Genomic DNA, 24,001 nt, shown 5'->3' on the forward strand with positions numbered 1-24,001 from the left:
AATATTTCAAAATATATTCTTACTGTCATGTATTAAAAAAAAATCTAATTCAACAGCAGATGTAAAGTGATTGCAGTCCAAGTTCTTCTCACAGCTCCTCCCCTCATTAATGTACTCCTCTACCCATTATATTCAAGACACATTTACTTTGAACTGCATTCATTGAACAACTGACTTGAAACAAACAAAAAAGAAATAGACCATACCATGATAGACCCTTAAAATGAGGTATACACCTGTTCAAAGAATTCCCTCCCAGCTTTGTGAACACATAGGGCTCTCCCCACTTGTGAATTACTAGGGATAGGATAGGGGGCTGAGACTCATCACCATAAAAAGAAAAAACTGCAGGCAACAAACAGCACTGTTTCCAGAATCTATGCTTTTTATGCCTCTGATTTATATAAACCATTAATCTTTTACAAATGATAAATCTGAAAATTAATGCTGTTGGTGTTCAGGAGACTTAGCTCTAGTGAGCTTGTACATAAAGGAAGTATCTAGTATGGACTAACAAGAAGCCTGAACGTGCTCTGCAACTGGTCTTGGTGGAATGTGCAGAGATGCTAACTCCCATATGTTGGTCCAGCGACGAAGCCTTTTAGGTACCTTTGGTTCTTCCCACCACCAACAACCCATCTCCAAGCCTTGGCTTCAGGAGAAGCCTGAGCTTCACCTGAACACATATGGCATTGTCCCGGAATGAGCCATCATACTGAGAGCTGCCTACGCTTGGTCATACTAAAAGGGTTATTCCCCAGACCCATGATCAGCCCTGAGATCCACACTCAGCCCCCAGATCCACAGCATGCCTCTACTGGAAGCCTGTGGTTCCAGAAATGTTCATGGCCCCCATATTCTCTGCCTGCTTTTACTCAACGTACCGCTGTGCAGGGATAAGTGGTGGGTGGGTGTAGAGGCCCCATCAAATATTGCTCGGTCCAGAAAGTCGATGGTGGACTCCGTGTAAACAATCTGGAAGACCTGACCAAGCAGGGAGCATAGCTCTTCAGCGGCAACCTGCAGTGGGAACAGAGCAGCAGCTGATGCAGCCAGTGCCCAAGAAGCTTCCAGGGTACCTGGAGGCCTCAGACACCTCATAAATATGAACCAAAAGTAGACACCAGAATAACTAAGGGCCCCTACACCTTTCACAGCCCACAAGGTGCCAAAGCAGAGAAGCTGAGGACCACCTCAGGATTCTTTCTGAACAGACTGTGGCCCAGGTGTGCCTTGAAGGTATCTGGGGACTGTGCTGAGAAATACTATCTAGAAGATATTTAAGGTAGGCAGTAGCTATTATCTATTTTACAGATGCAGAAATTAAACAGAAAGGTCTCCCCAAGGCCCTGTGGGTGTTGGGTGGCTATGAGCCCAAAGCCAAACCCACAACCACAAATAGATTTCTATGGAATCTGCAAGCACAGTCCTTAGCACCAGGCAGGTCTGGGGTGCAAGTCACTGCATGCCCATCAATAAGGGATGCAGGGGTAGTGGACTAGTAGAGGAAGCAGGAGAATATCTTTGAATAAAAACCTAGCTGGCCATGTCAGAGAAGGACTGGAGGAGGGGTAAAAAGGCCAGGTCAGGTAAGGGCAGGAGGGTAAGGCCAGACTAGGCAGAAATGGGTGGGGATGGGGGTGGTCAGCGTAGGGTACAGGAGTCTGGGGTCAGGGTTTTGGGCAGGGCCTTAAGAAACTGAACATGAGACATGTTCAGGGTAGGCAGAAGGGTTAGGGTTGGGTGGGGTCAGGCAGGGAAAGAGGAGGGGCTGAGCCCTAGGTAGAGTTGTGGGTAAAACCTGGTCATTAAGTAGGGCTGGGCTGTGGGTAGGGCCATGGAATGACTAGTCATGGGTTGGATCAGGCTATGGAAGAGCCGGAGGTACAAGAGGCCATTGGCAAGGCCTAGTTATAAGTTGGGCTGAGGGAAAGGCCTGGGCTATGAATAGGATAGAGATCTCACCTTGCTCTCTGCAGCCAGGATGACCAGGCAGCATGCTTCCACTGGCCCCACTGCACTCTCCGACAGGGAGCCTGAACTGTGGCCTCTGGAACTTTCCGCACACAGACTCTGGCTTGGGGAGATACCCGGATCCTGGGCTAATAAATGAACACCCTATCAGGTTAGCTCAGTGGAAAGAGGGCAGGCCTGAGAGCAGTCAGGGCACGAGTTGGGCTACTCTTAAAATATGGTTCAGGAGCTCTTTACTTGGCTCAGGTGTCCACCAAATGACCTGAGTGACTAGCCTATGCCATGTGTACTCTCTGGGAAAGTTCCCTCTTCTAGCCTCCTCCTAACAAGTATGGGAACAGATGAGCCCTGAGCTCCAGGGTACCAGAGCACACAGCTCCCCCACCCCCGCCATCTTCATACTTCACTACATGTCATCACTGAGAATGGACACTCCACATGCATATCACCCCACATGACCTCCTAGCATCCTTGCTAAAGATGGAGGAGACATGTGATATCCCATATTCAATGCTTTTGATACACACAAAAGATGATAATTTCACAAGGTTCAAGTTATCATATGATAGATTCTGAACACAATCCTGAAAGAAGTTTACCTCCAGAAAAGTTTATGGCCCAATAAACTCTCTTTATACAGAAGGGTAAACTAAAGCACAAGGGCAAAGGGCTGGGACTGAAAGTATGTAAATAGCAGAGTCCAGGTGCCAGTCTAGAAAGTCACATCTCAGTGCCATGTTTTTAATACTACACACCACCTCCCCCAACATCTTATGTGATTTCCAGGACCACCCAGGAGCCAGGCTCTAACAGCAGGAACATCCAACAGACCAAATTGGAATGACTGGAAACAAATCCTATACATCCCCTGGTGCCTAAGTATTAGAAGGCAAGCTCACTTAGGAAGGAGGGAAGATAAAAATGGGAAAACCTAAGGCTCAAACACAGTCTGGTAGAGAAAGATGGGGAGAGGCCCAGGTCACATGCAGGAGAAGTATGTGCAGACAAAGGCTATAAGGCATAAATCCCTCAGTGAGACTAAAGGCCTGCACTATATCCCCAGAGCAGTCACCACAGAACTACTGAGTATGTGGACCATGATGAGTCCATGCCAAGATGTAATAAGTGTAAAACATACACACAGGGCTCCAGAGTTGATACAAATAGTATACTAACTAGCTCAATAATTTTTATATTGATTATATGCTGTTATGATAATACTTTGTATACAGAGAGCTAAATAAAATATACTATTAAAACTAATTTCACTTGTATCCTTCTTTACAGTATTGGGGATTGGACCCAGGGGTGCTCTACCACTGAGCTACATCCCCAGCCTTTTTATTTTTTGAGGCAGGGTCTTGCTAAATTGCTGAGATTGGCCTTGAACTTGTGATCTTCCTGTCTTAACTCCAAGAGGTTAGAATTACAGGCATGTGCCACAGCACGTGTTGTCTCTCTCTTTTTTTTGTACCAGGAATTGAACCCATGGGTGCTTAACCACTGAGCCACATCTCCAGCCCTTCTCATTTTTTATTTTGAGACAGAGTCTTGTTAAATTTCTTAGGATGTCACTAAATTACTGAGGCTGGCTTTGAACCTACAATCCTTCTGCCTTAGCCTTCTGAACCACTGGGATTAGGGGTGTGAACAATCATTCCCAGCTGTCTTTACTTTTTTAATATTTTTAATTGGCTGCCTGGCTGTGCCTGGGATGGTTCTTGAGCAGGGTAGGCAGCTGGGAAGTTCAGATAGCATTCATGTGCTATCTCTAAGGACTCTACATCTACCCTCCTGTTAATAGATGCAGCCTGTAAGCCCTACTTCAAAACTACAATTTGCCTCTTTCCTGCATCACACACAAACTGCTTAAGCAGATACACAGATGACCATGTATTTATCTAGCCTTAGCTAAAGTCACCCTCTGAGCAGATGTGGCTCCCTAGTTCCCTCATACTATACTGTCCCAAATACCAGTGACCCTTGCCCTGAAAGATGCATTCAGCTAAACCACACACAGTAGACACACAGAGCAGACTTTAGATACCAGTCTACCAGGCTCTGTATGGGGCACTTTGCATCACAATTCTGATGAATGGAAACTATCCTGCTGAGAACAGTCCCTGGGACACAGGGATTTATTCCCTTCCTGTGAATCATAAGTTCTCTCAAAGATGAGTCCTGCTGCTTATGTTTTTATAAAAAAGTTTCTCCTATGGAATGTGTTTTCTCTCTCAAAAAAATCTATTATTTGCTGGGTGTGGTGGCGCATGTCTATAATCCCAGTAGCACAGGAGGCTGAGACAGGAGTTTTGCGGGTTCAAAGCCACCCTTAACAACAGCAAGGCGCTAAGCAACTCAGTGAGACCCTGTCCCTAAATAAAATACAAAATAGAACTGAGGATGTGGCTCAGTAGTTGAGTGTCTCTGTGTTCAATCCCCAGTACAAAACTATTATCTACCTTCTTTTCTTTTTTTTAAAGTGATAAAAGTTATTTTCTATTATTTCTTTGTTTTGTTTTGTTGTTGTTATTTCAAAAATTTTCCATTATCCAAATTGTTTTAATGATTAAAGCTAAGAAATTATCTTGCCGCATAAGGAACAGAAATGGGAGGACCTTCCCTCCCCACCTGCAAGGACCGGGTCAGGAGCTGGTCTCCTCACTCCTGTCCCCTAAAGGATACCTCCTGTGGATACAAGTCAGAGGAAACAGAGGGTTACCATGGTGCTGGACAGAGTGCTTAGAAGTAGCCACAGAACCTTCTAAGGCCAGAAGGAACAGTTTAACCCTTCTTAACCAAATGTCCCATCTTTACCAAATGCATGATCTTCATGACAGTACTTAAACTCCCTTCAGTCCATCTGTAAGATGGGAATCAATGAAATCTTCCTTAAAGATTTATTGTAGGGGCTGGGGTTGTGGCTCAAGTGGTAGCGCACTTGCCTGTGGCATGCATGAGGCACTGGGTTCGATCCCTAGCACCACATAAAAATAAAGATATCGTGTCCACCTAAAATTTTTTAAAAAAGATTTATTATAGAGGGCTGGGGTTGTGGCTCAGTGGTAGAGTGCTTGCCTAGCATATGTGAGGCATTGGGTTAGATCCCAGCACCACATAAAAATAAATAAATAAAATAAAGGTATTGTGTCCATCTATTACTAGGAAAAAAAAGATTTATTATAGAGGTTAAATGAGATAATCATATCAAATGTTTTGTACTAATATGAGTCACATTAAATTACTACTTTTACTGATTAAAATGTTTAAATACGGACAGTTTCATATTATTCAACTTAGTTCAATGCCTGGCATTAATAGTCAATACTCATTCATCACTGTGAAGGAAAATAAGCACCATGGCTTGAATATTAAATATTCTCCAAAGGCTGATGTATGGAAGGCGTGGTCCCCAGGGGGGCACTGTTGGAAGGTGGCAGAAGCTTTAGGAGACAGGATGATCTTATGTCATTGAGGTGTGCCCTCAAACAGGATTATGGAACCCCAGTCCTTTTTTCTTCCTTTGTTTTGCTTCCTGGACATGAGATAAACAGTTTGGTCTACTACACATTCCCTGCAATTACCACCCTGGCATTACAGGCCTACAAGCAATGGGTCGACTAATCATGGACCGGAACCTCTAAAACCATAAGTGTTGGGGCTGGGGTTGTGGCTCAGTGGTAGAGTGCTTGCGTCACATGTGTGAGGCGCTGGGTTCAATTCTCAGCACCATATATAAATAAGTGAATAAAATAAAGGTCCTTCAACACTAAAAAATATTTTAAAAAATAAAAATAAAACCATAAATGAAAATAAACCTTTTCCCTTGGGTAAGTTAATGATCTCAGGCATTTTGTTATAGCAATGAAAAATTGACTAACACATTCACAGAAAAGCAAATAGGAAGAGACCTTGCTAAGACATGCTTGGTAATAGTACAGAAGGGATATGCATGTGTGTGTGTCTAAGTGTACGAGTGTATGTATGTGTCTGTGTGACAAAGGCAGCTGTGTGCATGTGAGTGAATGTGTGTGTGTGTTTGTGTGTTTTGTGTACAAGTCCACATATGTAATGTGTGTCATTTCATGTCCATGTGATATGTAAGTATGCTGGGGAGGGCATGAGCTACTACTACACAGACAAGGTAAAACAGCTGTGACTCCCAGCAATCACCTTCCTAACCTTTCCATTACTTGAGTAGGTTTGTGACCAAAGGAATGCAGACCAGATTCCTAAGCCAGAACTTCCTGTGGCCTGTTTTTGAGAGTTTACTCAAACATGTAACTTCACAATTCTGAGACAATAAGACTGCTTCCTAGATTCCCAGGTACTGCTGACCTCAAGTGGACTGAGATTTCCCTCTTTACTACCTAAATAGTGTTTGTTCCAGGCAGAACCACTCCAATCCCTCATGCCTTGTCACTACTCCTCTGGAAATGAAGGACTTCAGGGTAACCAAGATGCCTACAGTGGCCCAATGAGATCAAACCAGTGTTTTTGTGGCAATGCCAGCCTCAGAGGTCACAATAAATATGGAGGATGAACCAAAATTTCTCCCTCATTTCTTAATGACTTGAATGCAGAATGGAGACCTCCAGAAGCTGACAGGTAGCTCCTACCCCAGCATCCAGGAGGGCAGGCACTGCGTAGAGCAATAGGTTAAGAGAGTGAGCAGAAAATGACATTCTTCACAAATTCCACCTGCATGTAAAAGCAGTGACAAGAGCCCCTGGACAGAGTCTCCTTTTTGTTGTCCCAGCTTTGGGAACATTGTGGGGAGCTCAAAATGTGGGCTGGAGCTTGTATGGTACTGCATGTCTGTAATCCCAGCAACTTGGGATGCTGAAGCAGGAGGATCACAAGTTTGAGACAGTCTCAGCAACTCAGCAAGACACTGTCTCAAAATACAAAATAAAACGTTGGGGATATTGCTCAAATTACCCCTGGGTTCAATCCCCAGCACAAACAAAAACAAAAAAAAAATATATATATATATGGAAGTTGGGCTGAGGGGAGATTCCCACCATAGCCTTCATTACTGCCCGTATAGGGGAGGCTGAGCCCCACCAGGAAGAGGGATAGGACACTGCTTCTTTGGATACTGGTCCCCAAGGCTCTGATTTGACAGGGACTCCAGGGTCACAGCAGCTGACTACTAGCCCTCCTCTGGCTGACCTCTGGGATAGGAGGTCCAATTCTTAGCCACAACAGATAAGAGTGCCCAACACAGAGCTGCAGAAGCTGTCTCTAGAGTTTCATGAAAGTCACGAACACTCCTCAGGACAAGGATCCTTCTGACCCCAAGTCATCCAGGTCCATACCTGTCTTTAAGACCACCAGGTGTGCGGCATCATCTCGGACATAGGAGACAGCAGCAATGTCGTGGATGGGCACCCTGAGGATGATGTCCTCCCCGTCCCTCCAGGCCAGCTTGACATTGTAGGCAGACAGGCTGAGCACAGCATCATGTTCCTGGGTCAGGTGTCCAGGAAGCAGGTGGGCTCGCTGGAAAGAACCACAGGGCATCAGAAATGCCAGGTGTGCTAAGGCCTGTCCTGAGCTCTTCTCCAGGAGCACTGTACTGGCTGATAATCACACATGAGAACAGTGTGCCTTTAGATTCAAAATTATGGTATATAATTGAGATATTTTGAAATTACAAATTGTGGAAAATAGCCCAAAACCACATAAAGCAAATCTGGAGAATGAAGTTAATGTTCAGACTGAGGAATAGTCTTTATGGCCAAGAACCAAGTGCACCCATAACGTAATGAAACTAGGTCATCCCTCTTGGCCATGATATCAAAAGTGAATGGATTAAGGGCTGGTGTTGGCCAAGGGCCAACAGATGAGAGGATGGGGTTACCTTTGCATTGTCTATGAAATGCAGGATTTCAGTCCTACTGGAGGGATTCAGGTATCCTGGTATAGATGTTAACTGACCTAAATACTGAAAGAAAGTAAAGAAAAACAGTCATGAGAAATGGGAATTGGGAAATGAGCCAACACCACCATAGCAAGATCAACTGAGCACAGTTCTAGTGTCTCATACTCAGGCCACCAATTCTACGAGGTGAGTACTGAATTCTCACACCAGTTTCTTAGCTCAGGACAACCCTCCCACATTTCCTATATTTAAGATCATCATCAAAAGTCCTACAAAAGGCATTTTAAAACTAGGTTTCGTAGCTAACCAGTGATGGCAGGTGTTTCCTTGCACTTCTGGAAGAACTGAAAACAAGGGCACCATGCAATAGCCCGCACTAAAAATAAACCCTAAGTTGCAAAGAAAAATGAACACAAATAGAGAAATGAAGTACCATGGTTTAAATGTGTCCCTCAAAGTTCATGTGTTGGAAACGTAACTCCCTGATGCAACCATGTAGAGGTGCAACTTTTAGGAGGTAATTCGGTCTTAAAGGCTCTACCCTCAGGAATGGGTTAATAATGCTGTTATGGCAGGAATAGGTTCATCCTTAGGAGTAGGGTCCTTATTAGTTCAACTCCCTTTTTGCTCTCTCACTTTCTTCTCCTTCCACATACTGCCATGGGATGACACAAGAAGGTTCTCACTAGATGCCAGCCCCTTTATCTTGGATTTCTCAGTTTCTAGAACCATGCAATATACATTCTATTATTTATAAAATTATCCAGTCTGTGGCATTCTTTTTTATCTTTATTTTTTGCAGTGATGTGAATCAAACTAGGACCTTGTACATGCTAAGCAAGTGCTCTACTGCTGAACTACATCCCCAGTCCCCAGTCTGTGGCATTCTATTAAAGCAACACAAAACAGATAAAGATATGATGTAAATAAGTTATTTTGTAACATGTGGCAATGAGGTACTTGGCTCAGCAAAGTACCATGATGAAGAACATCGGAGCATGGAGGCTCTGAATGGCAGTTCTGAGTCTGCTGTGTTCGTGTCTGGGTCTTATGAACTAACACAATATTTTTAATGGTTTGTTTTTCTAAATGGATCACTGATTTCTTCCCAAGAAGAGACAACTTCTTCTTTTCGCTATTATAATTTTTATATATTTTTTATTTGTTCTTTTTAGATATACATAATAGAATGTATTTTGACATATTATATATACATAGAGTATAACTTAATTCTAATTAGGATAAGAACAGACTTCTTGTACTCAACATTTCTCTTAATTCATCAACTCATAATTTTGGTTTTATATTTAAAAAGGATTAAGTGGGACCTCCAGTCCAGAGCTTGGAAGCTGGCACTTCCATACTTACAACAAGAACACTGACTGAAAATCAACAACTGTTCTTAGATTTATCAAATAACTAAGGTCCCAGGGAAAACCACTACCCCCTAAACTGGAGAGACAGACTGATGGATGATGAGAATCACAGCTTACCAGGAGGAGAAACCCTGGAGCTTGCACTGGTAGAAGTAGAAGGGGGTGATGACAAGTACTGAAGACTAAGCATGGACCAGCTTGGGGGCTCAATCACAAGGGACTCTACCATTGAGCTACATCTCCATCCCTTTCTAAATTTTTGTTTTGTGAAGAGGGTCTCTAAGTTGCCCAAGCTGGCCTCAAACTTGAAGCCCTCCTGCCTCATTCACCCGAATAGCTGGAATTATAAGTGTGTGCCACCATAACAGTCAAAGAAACAATTTTAAAATACAACCAGAGAATTCTATTATCCCTTACTGTGTCTAAAAACAGAGTATCTGGGGCTGGGGGTGTGGCTCAAGCGGTAGAGTGCTCACCTGGCATGCACAGGGCACTGGGTTCGATCCTCAGCACCACATAAAAATAGAGATGTTGTGTCCACTGAAAACTAACAAATAAATATTTAAAAAATTCTTTCTCTTTCTCTCTCTTATCTCTCTCTCAAATAAATAAACAAATAAATAAATAAAAACAGAGTATCAAAATATGAGGCAAAAAAGGCTGGGGCTCAGCAGTAGTGCACTTGCCTTGCATGTGTGAAGTATTGAGTTCGATTCCCAGCACCTCAAACAAATAAATAAATAATAAAGGTCTATCAACAACTAAAAAATATTTAAAAAACAAACCTTAAAAAAAATGAGGCAAAAACAGATGGATCAGTAGGGCACAGTGGTGCACACCTGTAATTCCAGTGACTCAGGGATCATAAGTTTGAGACCAGCCTCACCAACTAAATGAATCCCTAAGCAACTTAACAACATCCTGCCTCAAAATAAATGATTCAAAGTGCTGGGGATTTAGCTCAGTGATAAATTGCTCCAGTAATCCTAGCTACGTAGAAGACTGAGGCAGGAGGATCACAAGTTTGAGAACAGCCTGGGAAACAGTGAGATGCTGTCTCAAAATTAAAATAATAATAATAATAAAAATGGTTGAGAGTATAGTTCAGTGTTATAACAGCCTGGGGTTCAATCCCCAGAGCAGCAAAAAAGAGGAGGAGGAGAAGAAAGGGAGGGAGGAGGAATAAGAGAAGGAGGGGGAGGAAAGCAGGGGTAATAAGGGAGAAGGGGAGAGGAAGGGGAGGAGAAGGGGAGAGGAAGAGGAGAAGGAGGAGGACAAGGAAAGAAGGAAGGAAGGATGGACAGATGGACATAGCGGAACTCAATAGCACCAAAATACTTTTTGTTTTTTAGTACTGGGTTGCTCACATGCAACATTCACCAACATAGACCACTTCCGTAAACATACCTTATATTTAATTTTATTTTTTTAAACCTTCAGTGTATCCTTATTTTTTGTTTTCGGGAGTTTTTTTTCTAGTTATAGTTGAACACTTTTATTTTTATTTATTTATTTATTTATTTATATGTGGTGCTGAGGATTGAACCCAAGGCCTCCCATGTGCTAGGCAAGCACTCTACTGCTAAGCTACAATCCCAGCCCCATACTTACATTTTAAAAAAATAGAAACCATATGATGTCTGCTCTCAGACCACAGGGGAACACCTTGAAAGGTGTTCTACCAAAATTCTATCAAAATTCCCAGAAGGGGAAACAGGCAATGTGAATGGTCCTATGATCTATTAAAGAAACCAAATCATCTATGAATAGCCTTCCAAAAAAAGAAAGCACAAGGCCCAGATGGGCTCACTGATAAATTCTACCAAACATTTAAGGAAAAAAAATTACACCAATTCTCTACAATCTTCTCCAGAAAATAGGAACAGGGAAAACATTTCAGAACCTATTCTATGAGGCCAGCATTACCATTTTATTAAAAAAAAAAAAAAAAAAAACAAGACAAAGACATTAAAAAAAAGAAAAAAAAACCATATAGACCAACATTTCTCATCAATATCCATGTAAAAGTTCTAAACAAAATATCAGAAAATTGAGCTGAACCACATATAAAAAGAATTATGTACCATGACCAAGTGGGATTTATCCCACATGGTTCAACATTTGAAACTCAATTAATGTAATCCATCTCATCAACAGGCTAAAGAAAGAATCATATCAACAGTTAGAGCAAAAGCTTCTGACAAAATCTAAACCCTACTCACGACAAAAACACATGACATGGTGGTGCGTACCTGTAATCACAGATACTTGGGAGGCTGGCAAATTGGAGACCAGCCTATGCAAACTCAGTGACAATCTGTCTCAAAATAAAAAGGGCTGGGGATGTAGCTCAGTGGTGATTACTTACCTAGCATGAGTGAGGCTCACAATTCAATCAACAGTAATTCGAAAAAAAAAAAAAAATACAACTCACATCATACTTAAGGGTAAGAAACTAGATACTTTTCCCCTAAGATGAGAACAAGGCAAGGATGTCCTCTTTCATCATTCTTTTTTTCCCCATATTTTTAAAAAGTATTTATTTTTTTTAATTGTAGGTGAACACAATACCTTTATTTTATTTTTGTGTGGTGCTGAAGATAGAACCTAGGACCTCATGTATGCGAGGCAAATGCCCTACCACTGAGCTACAACCCTATCCCCTCCATATTTTTTATTGGCACATTATAATTATACATAACGGTGGGATTCACTGTTACATTTGTTCATACACATTCTCATCACTATTATTTAACTTCTGACTAGATGTCCTAGCTAATGCAATGCGAAAAGAATAAGAAACAAAGGAAACACAGGTTGGGAAGGAAAAAATAAAATTGTGTTTGTTCACAGATGACCTCTGAACCAGAGAACCATGCAGGGAGGTTGCTCTGGAAATCCAAAGAGAGAAAATATGACACAAAACCAATCAATCTAATGCTGCACAATGCAGCCTGCTCACTAGACAGAAAAGGAAACAGAGAAAAGAATAACTGGCTAAAGCACATTCAGGGCACTCCAAAAATACAAGTTTGGACTTAGAGTGCTCGCCTCCCATATGCAAGACCCTGAGTTCAATCCTCAGCACGACATAAAAATAAATATATTGTGTCTAACTACACCTAAAAAATAAATATTAAAAAAAGAACTGCTGTAAGTCAACAATAACAACAAAAAAAAACCTAATTTTAAAAAGGGGAAACAACTTGAATAGACATTTTTTCTAAAAAAGATATACACATGACTAATAAGCACATGAAAGATCTTCAATATCACTAATTATTAGGGAAATGAAAATCAAAACTTCAATGAGATACTAACTCACAGCCACGAAGATGGCTATTATTAAAATATAAAAATTGGAGGGATAACACCTTTCAGTGAAATTATGAAGAAACTGGAACCTTTATACACTGCTGGTGGCAATGTAAAACGGAGCAGCTGCTGTGGAAAACAATATTGTGGTTCCGCAAAAAATTAAACCAAGAATTAGCATATGATCCAACAATTCCACTTCTGGGTGAATATACATTTTTTAAAAAATCAAAGCAGAGACTTTAAATACATTGACATTTACAATCAACAAACGGTAGAAACAACCCAAATGTTCACTATTGAATAAAGTGTGCTATATCCATACAGTGGAAGAATTTCCTCAAAGAGGAAGAAAATTTTGTCACCTGCCATGATACTGATGAACCTTGAAGATGTTGTCCTAAGTGAAATTAAACAGTCATAGACGCACAAATACTGTATTATTCCACTTATACAAGGTGCCTAGAGTAGTCATATTCACAAAGACAGAAGAATGGTGGTGGCCAGGGGCTGCAGAGAAAGGGAATGGGCAGTCATTGTTAATAACGATGATTTCGGTTTCAGGCTGGGGTTGTGGCTCAGTGGTAGAGCACTTGCCTAGCATGTGTGAGGCACTGGGTTCGATCCCCAGTACCAAATTAAATAAATAAATAGACAAACAAACAAAATGAAGCTATTGTGTCCATCTAGAACTAATAAATAAAAATTAAAAATAGCAACAATTTCAATATGGGCCGACGAAACATTCTGGACATGGATGGTGGTGATGGTTATACAACAGAGTACTTAACGCTACTGAACTGTATACTTGAAAATAGTTGAGAAGGCAATATGCAGGGTGTGAGCTGTATTATAGATTGAACCCAGGGCCTTGCACATGCTAGGCAAGCCCTCTACCACTGAGCTACATCCCCAGCACTCCCGCTTTTTTCTTGAAACAGTGTTATGGTTTAGATATTCTGTGTCCCCCAAAAGCTCATGCATAAGACAATCCAAGAAAATTTAGAGGTGAGGACTGAGGTTGTGGCTCAGTGGTAGAGTGCTTGCCTAGCATGTATGAGGCACTGGGTTTGAGTCTCAGCACTGCATATAAATAAATAGTCTATTGACAACTGAAAAAAAAGTAAGTTCAGAGGTGATTGGGTTTTGAGAGTCTTAATCTAATCAGTGTGTTGATTCACACTGATTAACTGATGATTACCTGGGTAGTAACTATAGGCAGGTAGGGTATGGCTGGAGGAGGTAGGTCACTGAGGGTATGTCTTTGGGGCTTAAAATGTGTTCTTGTTGAGGAGAGCTCTCTCTCTGTCTCTGCTTCCTGGTGGCCATGTCCTGAGCTGCTTTTTTCCTTCATACCTTTACACCATGATGTTCTTGCCTTACCTGGGGCTCAAAGTACCCAAGTCAGTCATCTATGGACTGAGACCTCTAAAACCATGAGCCCTAAATAAACTTTTCCTCCTCTAAAATTGTTCCTGTTGAATCTTTTGGTCACAGCAGTGAAAAGCCAACTAACACAGACAGGATCTGGCTAAGTTGCTTAGGCTGGCCTCAAACTGGTGATCCTCCTGCCTCAGGCTCTCAAGTTGCTGGGATTACATGCGTATACCACCATGCCCAGCAAAGATGGCAAACTTTATAGTCTATTGACAACTAATATATGTTATGTATATTTTACAACAATAAAAACTTTATCTTATTAGTTTTATTCAAAAATTTATTTTGCAACCAGGCATGGTAACACACACTTGTAATCCCAGAGGCTCGAGAGGCTGAGGCAGGAGGAATGCAAGTTCAAAGCCAGCCTCAGCAATTTAGTAAGGCCCAAAGCAACTAAGCAAGACCCTGTCCCAAACAAAACATAAAAAGGACTTGGAATGTGACAAATTGTAAAACAACCCTGGATCAATCCCTGGTACAAAAAAAAAAAAAATTTTTTAATTTTATTAAAAACTTTTTCAATTATCAAGGCTACACTGTACATTAGCTATCATTTCTAGCTTTGTATCATCCAAAAATATTATTTTGTGTTTTCACTCAAATGAGTAAAAAAATATTGATGATGGCACACACCTATAATCCTAGTAACTTGGGAAGCTGAGGAAGGAGGCCAGCCTCAGCAACTCAGTGAGGCCCTTAGCAATTTAGAAACTTTCTCAAATTTTTAAAAAGGGCTCAGTGGGTAAAGCACCCTTAGGTTCAATCCCCAGTAGCAAAACACACACACTAAGATTGGGTCATATATGAAGTGCTTCACTAAAACAAAAGTACCCTGATACCATGTCTACACAATTGAATAAGAACTCCCCCCAAGACTGTCCAAGGCCTGCATGACACCATGCCATAATACCATCTTCCTTTTCTCACATGTCAATCAAACTCTGGCTACCATGCTTCCAGCTCAGTCCACAGGTCTCTACAGGAAATAGATTTCCTTTACTCACTTGAGAAAATTTTGTCCTAAAAGATTTGTTTTTGGTATCAGAGATTGAACTCAGGGGCACTTGACCACTGAGCCATATTCCTGGCCCTATTTTGTATTTTATTTAGAGACAGAGTCTCACTCAGTTGCGCAGCACCTTGCTTTTGCTGAGGATGGCTTCGAACTCACAATCCTCCTGCCTCAGGCTCCTGAGCCACTGGGATTACAGGCATGTGCCACCGCAACCTGTGGCCCATCCCCTTTTGGTGGAAGACAACAGTTCCTCAACGCCCTTGCTAGAAAACAATGCACAATCCTCCAATGAGCTTGTAACTGCCTCTCTTGGCTCCAGGACTTGCTTATCATGTGCTGGTAGGCACTGAAAAGCAGGCGATGCATGGTGCTAGGTCCTGGTAAGTAGAATATTAAGCTGGATAAGTTTGTCCCCACTAAGGCACACATCATGCCACAGCATTTAATAACCTGACAAGGTTCAGGGGTCATTTTAACTTACAGTTGAGGTTCTTAGGAGCTCAGTCCAAGTAAAAGCTGATACTGACCAAAGTAGAGATCACAGAGGTGCTATGGAAGACTATGGGTCTCAGTACTGGGAATCTCAGCATTTGAAGGCTCAAGGAAGGAGGTATGCTGGGATAGACCCATAAAATGACAGGAAATCCCACCAGAGCCCATCCACCATGGTACTACAAAGTAGATGGAGAAGAAGCATGAGCTGGCCAGCTTTTGCAGAAGCAGCTAATGGTGAGATATGCTCTCACAGAACTGGGATCCCCAGAAGCAAGAGGGCAACAGGGTCCTGGAACAGCAAAAGCCAGGTAGTAGCACTTAACCAACAGGGGAAGGGAGGCCTGAATTAATAACAGGGAATAAATTCAAAATGGTGATGGGGCACCTGTTGATATGGCTCATAGAACACAGCGTTCCTAGAGGCAAGACTGCTCAATATATACAAAGAAGGAGATCAAAACAATAGACAACAGCTGGACATGGTGGCACACACCTGTAATCCCAGGGGCTCAGGAGGCTGAGGCACAAGGATCTCGAGTTCAAGGCCATCCTCAGCAACTGTGAAGCACTAAGCAACTCAGTGAGATCCTATCTCTAAATAAAATACAAAATAGGGCTGGGAATGTGGCTCAGTGAGTACCCCTGTGTTAAAAAAAGGGGCGGGGGGCAGAAAGTTGAGGTAAGCTTCTGTATCTAACCCTGACTCAGTTTCCAGACCTGAAGCAGCTCTTAGACCCAAACACTGTTGGAAGGAGAGGACACATCTGTGTGGGAAGGAACTTAACACCAAGGCAAGTATGCCCCATGGTGATTTTACCAGTATTAAATCTCCAAAGAGAGTTAAATGGCCCAGGTACAAGGTTCCTGGGAACTGGAAATCTGTGAAAGTTTTTGGAGGTTTAAAGGTGATGCCACTACTTGGGAACCCACACTGCCAACAAACCCTGAATGGGGTGGGGCTATAAGGTAATCAGTGGATTCCAGGTCTATATCTAAGTGTCCACTGGGTCAAGTCTCAGCTGGTAGTCACCTGCCATTTCCTGAATAATATATATAATATATAAAAGGAGAAGACACACTTAGTAGGGTGCAGAATCCTCATGATGATCCTTGGACCTATAGACAAAAGAGCTACTGAAATAGAAAAGACCATCTCAAACTGATTCCAGCCTCCTACTCTGAGCCAAAGTGGTAAGTCAAAAACAGGCTCAGACCTGTGGACCTGATGATGTGTCATCCCTCCAGGAGACCAACTAATCAGTAGGTACATCGGGACTCCTTCAACCCTACAATAGGAATCCTTTCCTAGCAAGAATGAGCGCATAACGCAGTTATAGTTCTGCCTCTCCTGCCTGTGGCATCAGTCAGCTCCATTCTCCCAGAGCTCATAGAATACCTGATTTCTGATGTGGGACAGCATGTGACATTACCTTGGACTAGGGGATTTACTTTGTACTAAAGAGATATAAAAGTAGGCACAAGACTGTGGTAATCAATGTTCCTATATAATGCCTGATTGTCCAAAATTGTCAAAACTGTCCAAAGGAGTTGTGGAATGGTCTCTTGAGGGTATAGCTGAAGGGCCACCTGTATGACATCCCAAAAGAATGCTTTCTCTCCTTTCAGAGGCATTATGCATCTAAACCATAGTCACTACATGGTACTAGGTCTCCAGTGGGAAAAATGCAAGGGTCTAGGATCCAAGGTATGGAAGCAGGAGTGGCTTTTTTTTTTTTTAAAGTGGGATCAATGAAATAGATGGACAGATGGACACAGATTTATTTTATTTTTTTATTTTAATATTTATTTTTTAGTTTTCGGCGGACACAACATCTTTGTTTGTATGTGGTGCTGAAGATCGAACCCAGGCCGCACGCATGCCAGGCAAGCGCGCTACCGCTTGAGCCACATCCCCAGCCCCAGGAGTGGCTCTAATCACCATCAACTCAAGTGACTGCTTGGGGAAACTGGTACTTGCTGACCTCTTCACTTTAGGCTCTGCAGGTTTTGAGGGTCTAGATCCCAGGGACAAAATACTTCTATCAGGAGACATAGGGGCTGGGATTGTGGCTCAGCGGTAGAGCGCTTGCCTAGCTCGGGTGTGACCGGGTTCAATCCTCAGCACCACATAAAAATAAAGGCATTGTGTTGTGTCCATCTTCACCTTAAAAATAAATATTAAAAAAAAGAGGAGACACAGCAAGAAATAGTGGCTAGCTGGTCACTTTGGGTTCCTCATGTTCATGCATATGCAAGCAAAGAAAATAACAACTGTTCTACAGGGGAGGTGACCCAGATCACCATGAGGAAGTGGGGACATACCATAAGGAAGTGGGGAAAGTCCAGAGTACGCCTTAAATATCTCTGGATATTCCCCCACCCATCAGCAGGCAAATTGGCAACCATGACCTATAGAATAGAAGCTACTGAAGTAGAAAACACTATTTGGAAAAGGCCACCTGGTAAGGATAGGATGATTAGTTATAGTTCATAGGTATTGAAATTTATCCAATATGTATCTAGACCCTGGGGCAAACAACTGAGACTAGCAGAATCACCAGGCAGGCGAGGAAACTCTAATTGCACAGGCAGTAGAGGAGGATAACAAGGTGTGCTCAGAGTCATTGATGCAGTGGGGACTGCACTTCATGGGGGAAAGGTTTCCAGCAAATAAGACCAATTGATGCTGGAGAAGCAGGGTCTGGATGGAGTGAACTTAGTGAGAAACACAATATCAACAAGCAGAAGGCAGAAAGCAGCACATGGGGTAGACATCCCACCCAGGGTCCCCACCATTCTGAATGTTGATAAAACTCCCTGATTCCATCCCCTGCATCCCTCCCATCAACAAAGGTGGCAGAACTGGGATCGAACACACAATTTTCACATACTTTTTCCTCCACCCTCCCCAGCCTCCCCTCCTCCCCAACAGGCCCCTAACAGTTCAACTGAACATAATCTCATTTCAGATTCTGCTGCTGGAGAATCATTGGAAACAAATACAAAGACGAATGATAAACCAGCAAGAGACATTTGCCATTAATTTTACAGCAAAGGGCTAAGTTATCTGACATACCGACAGCTACTGAAAATACAAAGAAAATAGGCACAAATAACCAAAGGAAAAAAGGGGCAGTGGATCTAGAAAGACAGTATGAAAGAAATTTGACTTTTAACCATTTGAAAAGACACTCAACCTCACTTGTAAGTAAAACTATAATGAGGAAACATTATAGTTACTTCTATTGATTAGCAAATATCAAAAAGGTTGCATACACACTGTGTTGTTCCTCAGAGGGTGGAGACAGGAACTCTCAAAGACTGTTGAAGGCATGCACAGGCTTAACTTCTCTATGAAGAGCAATCTGGAATTCTCTGTCAAATTAAAAAGTAACCTAGACTTACAGATCCAGAAATTCCATTTCTGAAATTTATCCAATATGTATCTAGAGTAAAATGTGTATAATTGTAGATAACAAATTAAATATGCATTAATAGGTCACTGGTTAAATAAAATATGGTATAGCAATATAAAGGAACACTATGCAGTCATTAAAACAAGTGAAGCAGCTTTACATGTCAGTGTGACATTCTGATATATAAAGAAATATATAGTGGAGTACAAAAAACAAGGTACAGGCAATGATTTTTTAAATAAACCCCCACAGCAGAGGTAACAAAAGCAAAAACAGACAAATGGGATTATATCAAATTAAAGAGTTTCTGTACAGCAAAAGAAATAACCAAGAGAATAAAGAGATAATCTGCAGAACAGTAGGAAATATTTGCAAATTCTATCCACTAAGGGGTTAATATCCAGAATATCTGAGGAACTAAAAAAAAAATTCAATAGGAAAAAAAAAAGGCCTGTTAACAAATGGACAAATAATCTCAAACAACATTTCTCAAAAGAAGATACACAAATGGTCAACAAGTCTATGAAAAAAAGGTTCAACATTGCTAATCATTAGGGAAATGCAAACTGAAGTCAAATCCACAATTAGAGATCATCTTACCCCAGTTAGAATGGCTAATTATCAGACAGTTAAAAGATGACAAATGCTGCTGGCAAGGATATGAAGAAAAAGGAACACTTATACACTCCTGGGAGGAATATAATTTAGCACAGTAATTTTCCACATTTATGGAAAGCAGTATGGAGGTTCCTTGAGAAACTAAAAGTAGAACTACCTTATGATTCAGCGATCCCATTATTAAGTATATATATCTAAAGAAAATGACATTAGTATGTTAAAGAGATGCCTGCACTATTATGCTTACTGCAGCACTACTCACAATAGCCAAGATATCAACCTAAGTAGCCATCAACGGATAATTGCATAAAGAAGATGTGACCCAAGAGTGATGGCACACGCCTGTAATCCCAGAGACTCAGGAAACTAAGCCAGGAAGCTTCCAAGTTCAAGGTCGGCCTTGGCAATTTAGAGGGACTTGTTCAAAATAAAAAATAAAAAGGCTAGAGCCAGGTAGAGTGGAAAACAACTGTAATCTCCGTAACTTGGGAGGCTGAGCAGGAGGCTCAATTGCAAGACAGAGACCAGACTTGACAACTTAGTGAGATCATGTCTCAAAATAAAACAAAAAAGGGCCAGGGATAGAGCTCAGTGGTAGGGTACCTCTAGGTTCATTCCCCAGTATGGCAAAAGGAAAAAGAAAATGTGATGTGTATACACAATAAAATATTTTTCTATAAAAAAAGAACGATATCTTGCCATTTGCTCACAGAAAGACACCACACATCTCACTGATATGTGGAAGTAAGTCAGAAGTACAGAATAGAATAGGGGTTATCAGAGGATAGAAACGAAAGAGAGAATAGGGAAGACAGAAGATGGTTATTGGGTACAAAAATACAGTTAGATGGTTAAAAATAGTTAATAATTTATTGTATATTGCAAAGCAACTGTAAGAAAGGATTTTTGGATGTTTCCAATACGAAGAAATGATAAATGTTCAAGATGACAGATTTTTAACTGCCCTGACTTAATCATTATACACTGCAAACATGTACTGAAATATCACATTAGATCCATAAGTATATACAATTATTACATCAAGTAAAATAATTTTAAAACTTTTTTTTGGGGGGGGCACCAGAGATTGAACCTAGGAGTGTTTAACCACTGAGCCACTTACCTAGCACCCCCCCCCCACTTTTAATTATGGTGCTGGGGATTGAACCCAGGGCCTTGTGTATGCAAGGCAAGCACTCTATCAACTGAGCTATATCCCCAGCACCTCCAGCCCCTTTTTGATATTTTGAGACAGGGTCTCACTAAGCTGCTGAGAGCTTCACTAAATTGCTTAGGACCTCACTTAATTGCTGCATCTAGCTTTCATCTTGCCATCCTCCTGCCTCAGCCTCCTAAACCACTGGGATTATAGGCATGCGCACCCAGCTTTACACATTTTTAAGCTGAGTGTGGTGGAACACACCTATAATCCCAGCTACTCTGGAGGCTAACATGGGAGAATTACAAGTTCAGGTCAGTCCAGGCAATTTAGTAAGACTCTGCCTCAAAAATAAAAAACAAGAGCCATATGCTTGCCTGTAATTGTAGCTCAAGAGGCTGAGATAGGAGGATCTTAAGTTCAAAGCTAGCCTTAGCATTTTAGCAAGGTCCTAAAGCAACTCAGTGAGACCCTGTCTCTAAATAAAATATACAAAAAAGGGCTGTGGATGTGACTCAGTGGTTAAGCACCCCTGAGTTCAACCTCTAGTACCAAAAAAATAAGATAAATAAAAAATAAAGAGCTAAGGATAAAATTCAATGGTAAGTGTCTCTGGATTCAATCTCCAGCACCACACACACAACACACATAAAACCCAAAACAACCTTTTTTTTTTTTTTTTTTTTTAAATAAAGTTCAGGGGTGTGCATGTAGCTCAGTGGTAGAGTGCTTGCCCAGCATGCACAAGGCCCTGGGTCCAATCCCCAGCACCACAAAATGAATGCGCAGCTGGCTGACTGACCAAATGAATGAATGAAAAGTTGGGAGCTAGGGATGTTGCTCAGTGGTGGAGAACTTGCATAGCATGAGAAAGACCCTGGGTTCAATCCCCAGTACCACACACACATAGAAAAATGTTTTTTTTTAATTGAAATTTTAAAACAGAAGATGCAGTATACACCATGTAATCATTTCAGAAACAAATGCATACATGTTTATATAGAGATATCTAAATTATGTGTGTAAGGATTCAAGAAAATGGAGTCAGGGTTCCTTCCAAAGGTTACATATTCAATAAATAATTTTTTTAATTAAAAAAATAAATCTAACCAAGAAGTTTCTTGGGTTTGATATCACAGAAGTAATTACCTACGGTCTCTCCCAGAATGAAGACACAGTAGGCCTGGTGTGTGTTACCTCACTCAGTCACCAGGCTTCAAGCTAACATAGCATTGAGCATACTGGGGCAAATGCCAGCATGTGATGAAAAATAAGGAGAATGTTTCAACTTTTCAAAGGTTTTGTGAGGATTAATGAATGTAAAAAGTTAAACAGTACTGCTGCACATAGTAAGCATTCCAAAAATAGGAACCATTATCAAGTTTCTGTCAACTTTATTTTTAATGCTCATTCTAAACACAAAATACTTTCCATAAAGAACCACATTGGAATATGTGGGAATAAATGTTTCCTTGCCACTTGAAGATTTATCACTATTTTTATTTTATCAAAGTAATAAAAGTATACATTTTAAAAAGTCAGATAGTTCAAAGAAACATATAATAAAAAATGAAAATCTCTAGTCCCAACCAGGAAAATCCTATAAACCACTTTCAAGAGATAGCCGTGCTAGGATCTGTTTCTTCAGGCATCTAGAGTCATTTTTCTAAATGATGGGTTTATATTGCTATTGTTTGGTTTCTTGTTTTAAGATATTATATCTCAACTTCCAATTAAATCACTATTCTCCCGGGCTGGAGCTATGGCTCAGCGGTAGCGCACTTGCCTGGCATGTGTGAGGCACTGGGTTTGATTCTCAGCACCACATATAAAGAAATAAATAAAGGTCTAACAACTTAAAAAAAAAAAATATATATATATATATATATGTATATATATATATAAATCACTACTCCTACTTACCCTTTCTTTTTTCTTAGAATATGATTTTTTACTTAATCATTAACTTACTGCTTATATCACTTTGTCTCATATATTCCACCTCACTTCTATGCAAAGTCATAAAACTACAATCTTTTGAGTTTGCTGGAGGAGGTTCAGGTTGGAGGGGTGTTCCCCAGGCTGACCTTGAACTCCTAGGCTCAAGAGATCCTCCTACCTCAGCCTCCTGAGCAGTTCCAACTACAGGAACATGCCACTGCACCTGGCTATGCACAATCTTTTATCTCTTAATAATTAAAAGTTTAAGATAATTTTAAATTTACATAGTACTGCAAGAAATAATAGAGGGAGGTCTATTGCGCCTTTTCATCCATTCATCCTGGTGGTGACATCTTACAGAAGTACACCAAAAAAAGTACATAGGAAACAGACAATGACATTAAAGATTCAAAACATCATCACCTTAAGGTCCCCTCCTGTTACCTTTTCTTGGGGGTTACTAGGGATTGAAACCAGGGCACTTTTCCACTGAGCTACGTCTCAGCCCTTTTTATTTTGAGAAAGGATTTCCCTAAGTTGCTGAGGGTCTTGCTAAATTGCTGAGGCGGGTTCTGAACTTGCAATCCTCCTACCTCACTCAGCCTCACTAGTTGCTGAAATTAGAGGGGTACACTCCTGACACCAGTCCTTTTTTTTTTTTTTTTTTTGAGACACTAAAATTGCTAAGGCTGGCTTCAAACTTGTGATCCTCCTGAGTCTCTGGGATTATGGATGTATGCCACCATGCCCAGTTCCCTCCTACTACCTTTTGATAGGCTTAACTATTTTCCCCATCTGTACCACAGCAAATCCTACTGTGTTCTCCATATCAGTAACTGCATTGTTTTAAGAATGTTATATAAAGGGAATCATTTGTGGGATGGCTTGTTCCACTTAGCAGTAACTTTGACAATCCACCCAGGTTATTATATGTATTAGCAGTTCATCCCTTTTTAGTGCTGAGAAGTCTTGCATGGTATGAAGAAACCTCAACTTGTTTTACCATTTACCTACCAAAGGACACTGGGGTTGTTCCCAGTTTAGGGCTATTATAAATAAAACTGCTTTGAATATGCATACACAGGTTTTCATGTGAACACAAATTTTCACTTCCCTAGAATAAAGTGCCTATGAGCACAATTGCAAGATCATATAGTAGTTGCATGGTGAGTTTTTAAGAAACTATCAAACCGTTATCCAGAGCAGCAGCACCATTTTACATTCTACCAGCAGTGTGCAAGGACCCAGCTCCTTGCATGCTCACCAGCACTGGATGTTGCCACTATTTCTTTACTTTAGGTATTCTGTTAGGTATATAGTGATAACTATTGTGGTTTTAATTTGCCTTTCCCTGATGGCTAGTGG

At 41.1% G+C, this 24,001-nt stretch overlaps 1 protein-coding gene across 17 annotated transcripts in view; it reads right to left on the reverse strand.

Annotated features, from left to right (window-relative positions):
• The window catches only part of Ccm2 (CCM2 scaffold protein), a 73,567-nt gene that overhangs the window by 6,492 nt on the left and 43,074 nt on the right, over positions 1-24,001 (reverse strand). For 12 of the 17 annotated variants that reach the window (XM_040291911.2, XM_040291906.2, XM_078039782.1 and 9 more), the window contains 4 exons: positions 7,841-7,924; positions 7,296-7,479; positions 1,966-2,102; positions 885-1,020 (listed from right to left, as the gene is read on the reverse strand). In XM_040291911.2, coding sequence (XP_040147845.1) covers positions 885-1,020; positions 1,966-2,102; positions 7,296-7,479; positions 7,841-7,924 — 541 coding nt within the window. Of the gene's footprint in view, positions 1-884; positions 1,021-1,965; positions 2,103-7,295; positions 7,480-7,840; positions 7,925-18,782; positions 18,878-24,001 lie in introns of all 17 variants that reach the window. The other 5 variants (XM_040291913.2, XM_078039785.1, XM_040291915.2 and 2 more) reach the window with 2 other exon arrangements.

Source organism: Ictidomys tridecemlineatus, chromosome 2, assembly GCF_052094955.1.
Source record: "Ictidomys tridecemlineatus isolate mIctTri1 chromosome 2, mIctTri1.hap1, whole genome shotgun sequence".
In the NCBI taxonomy this organism is placed as follows: Eukaryota; Metazoa; Chordata; class Mammalia; order Rodentia; family Sciuridae; genus Ictidomys; species Ictidomys tridecemlineatus.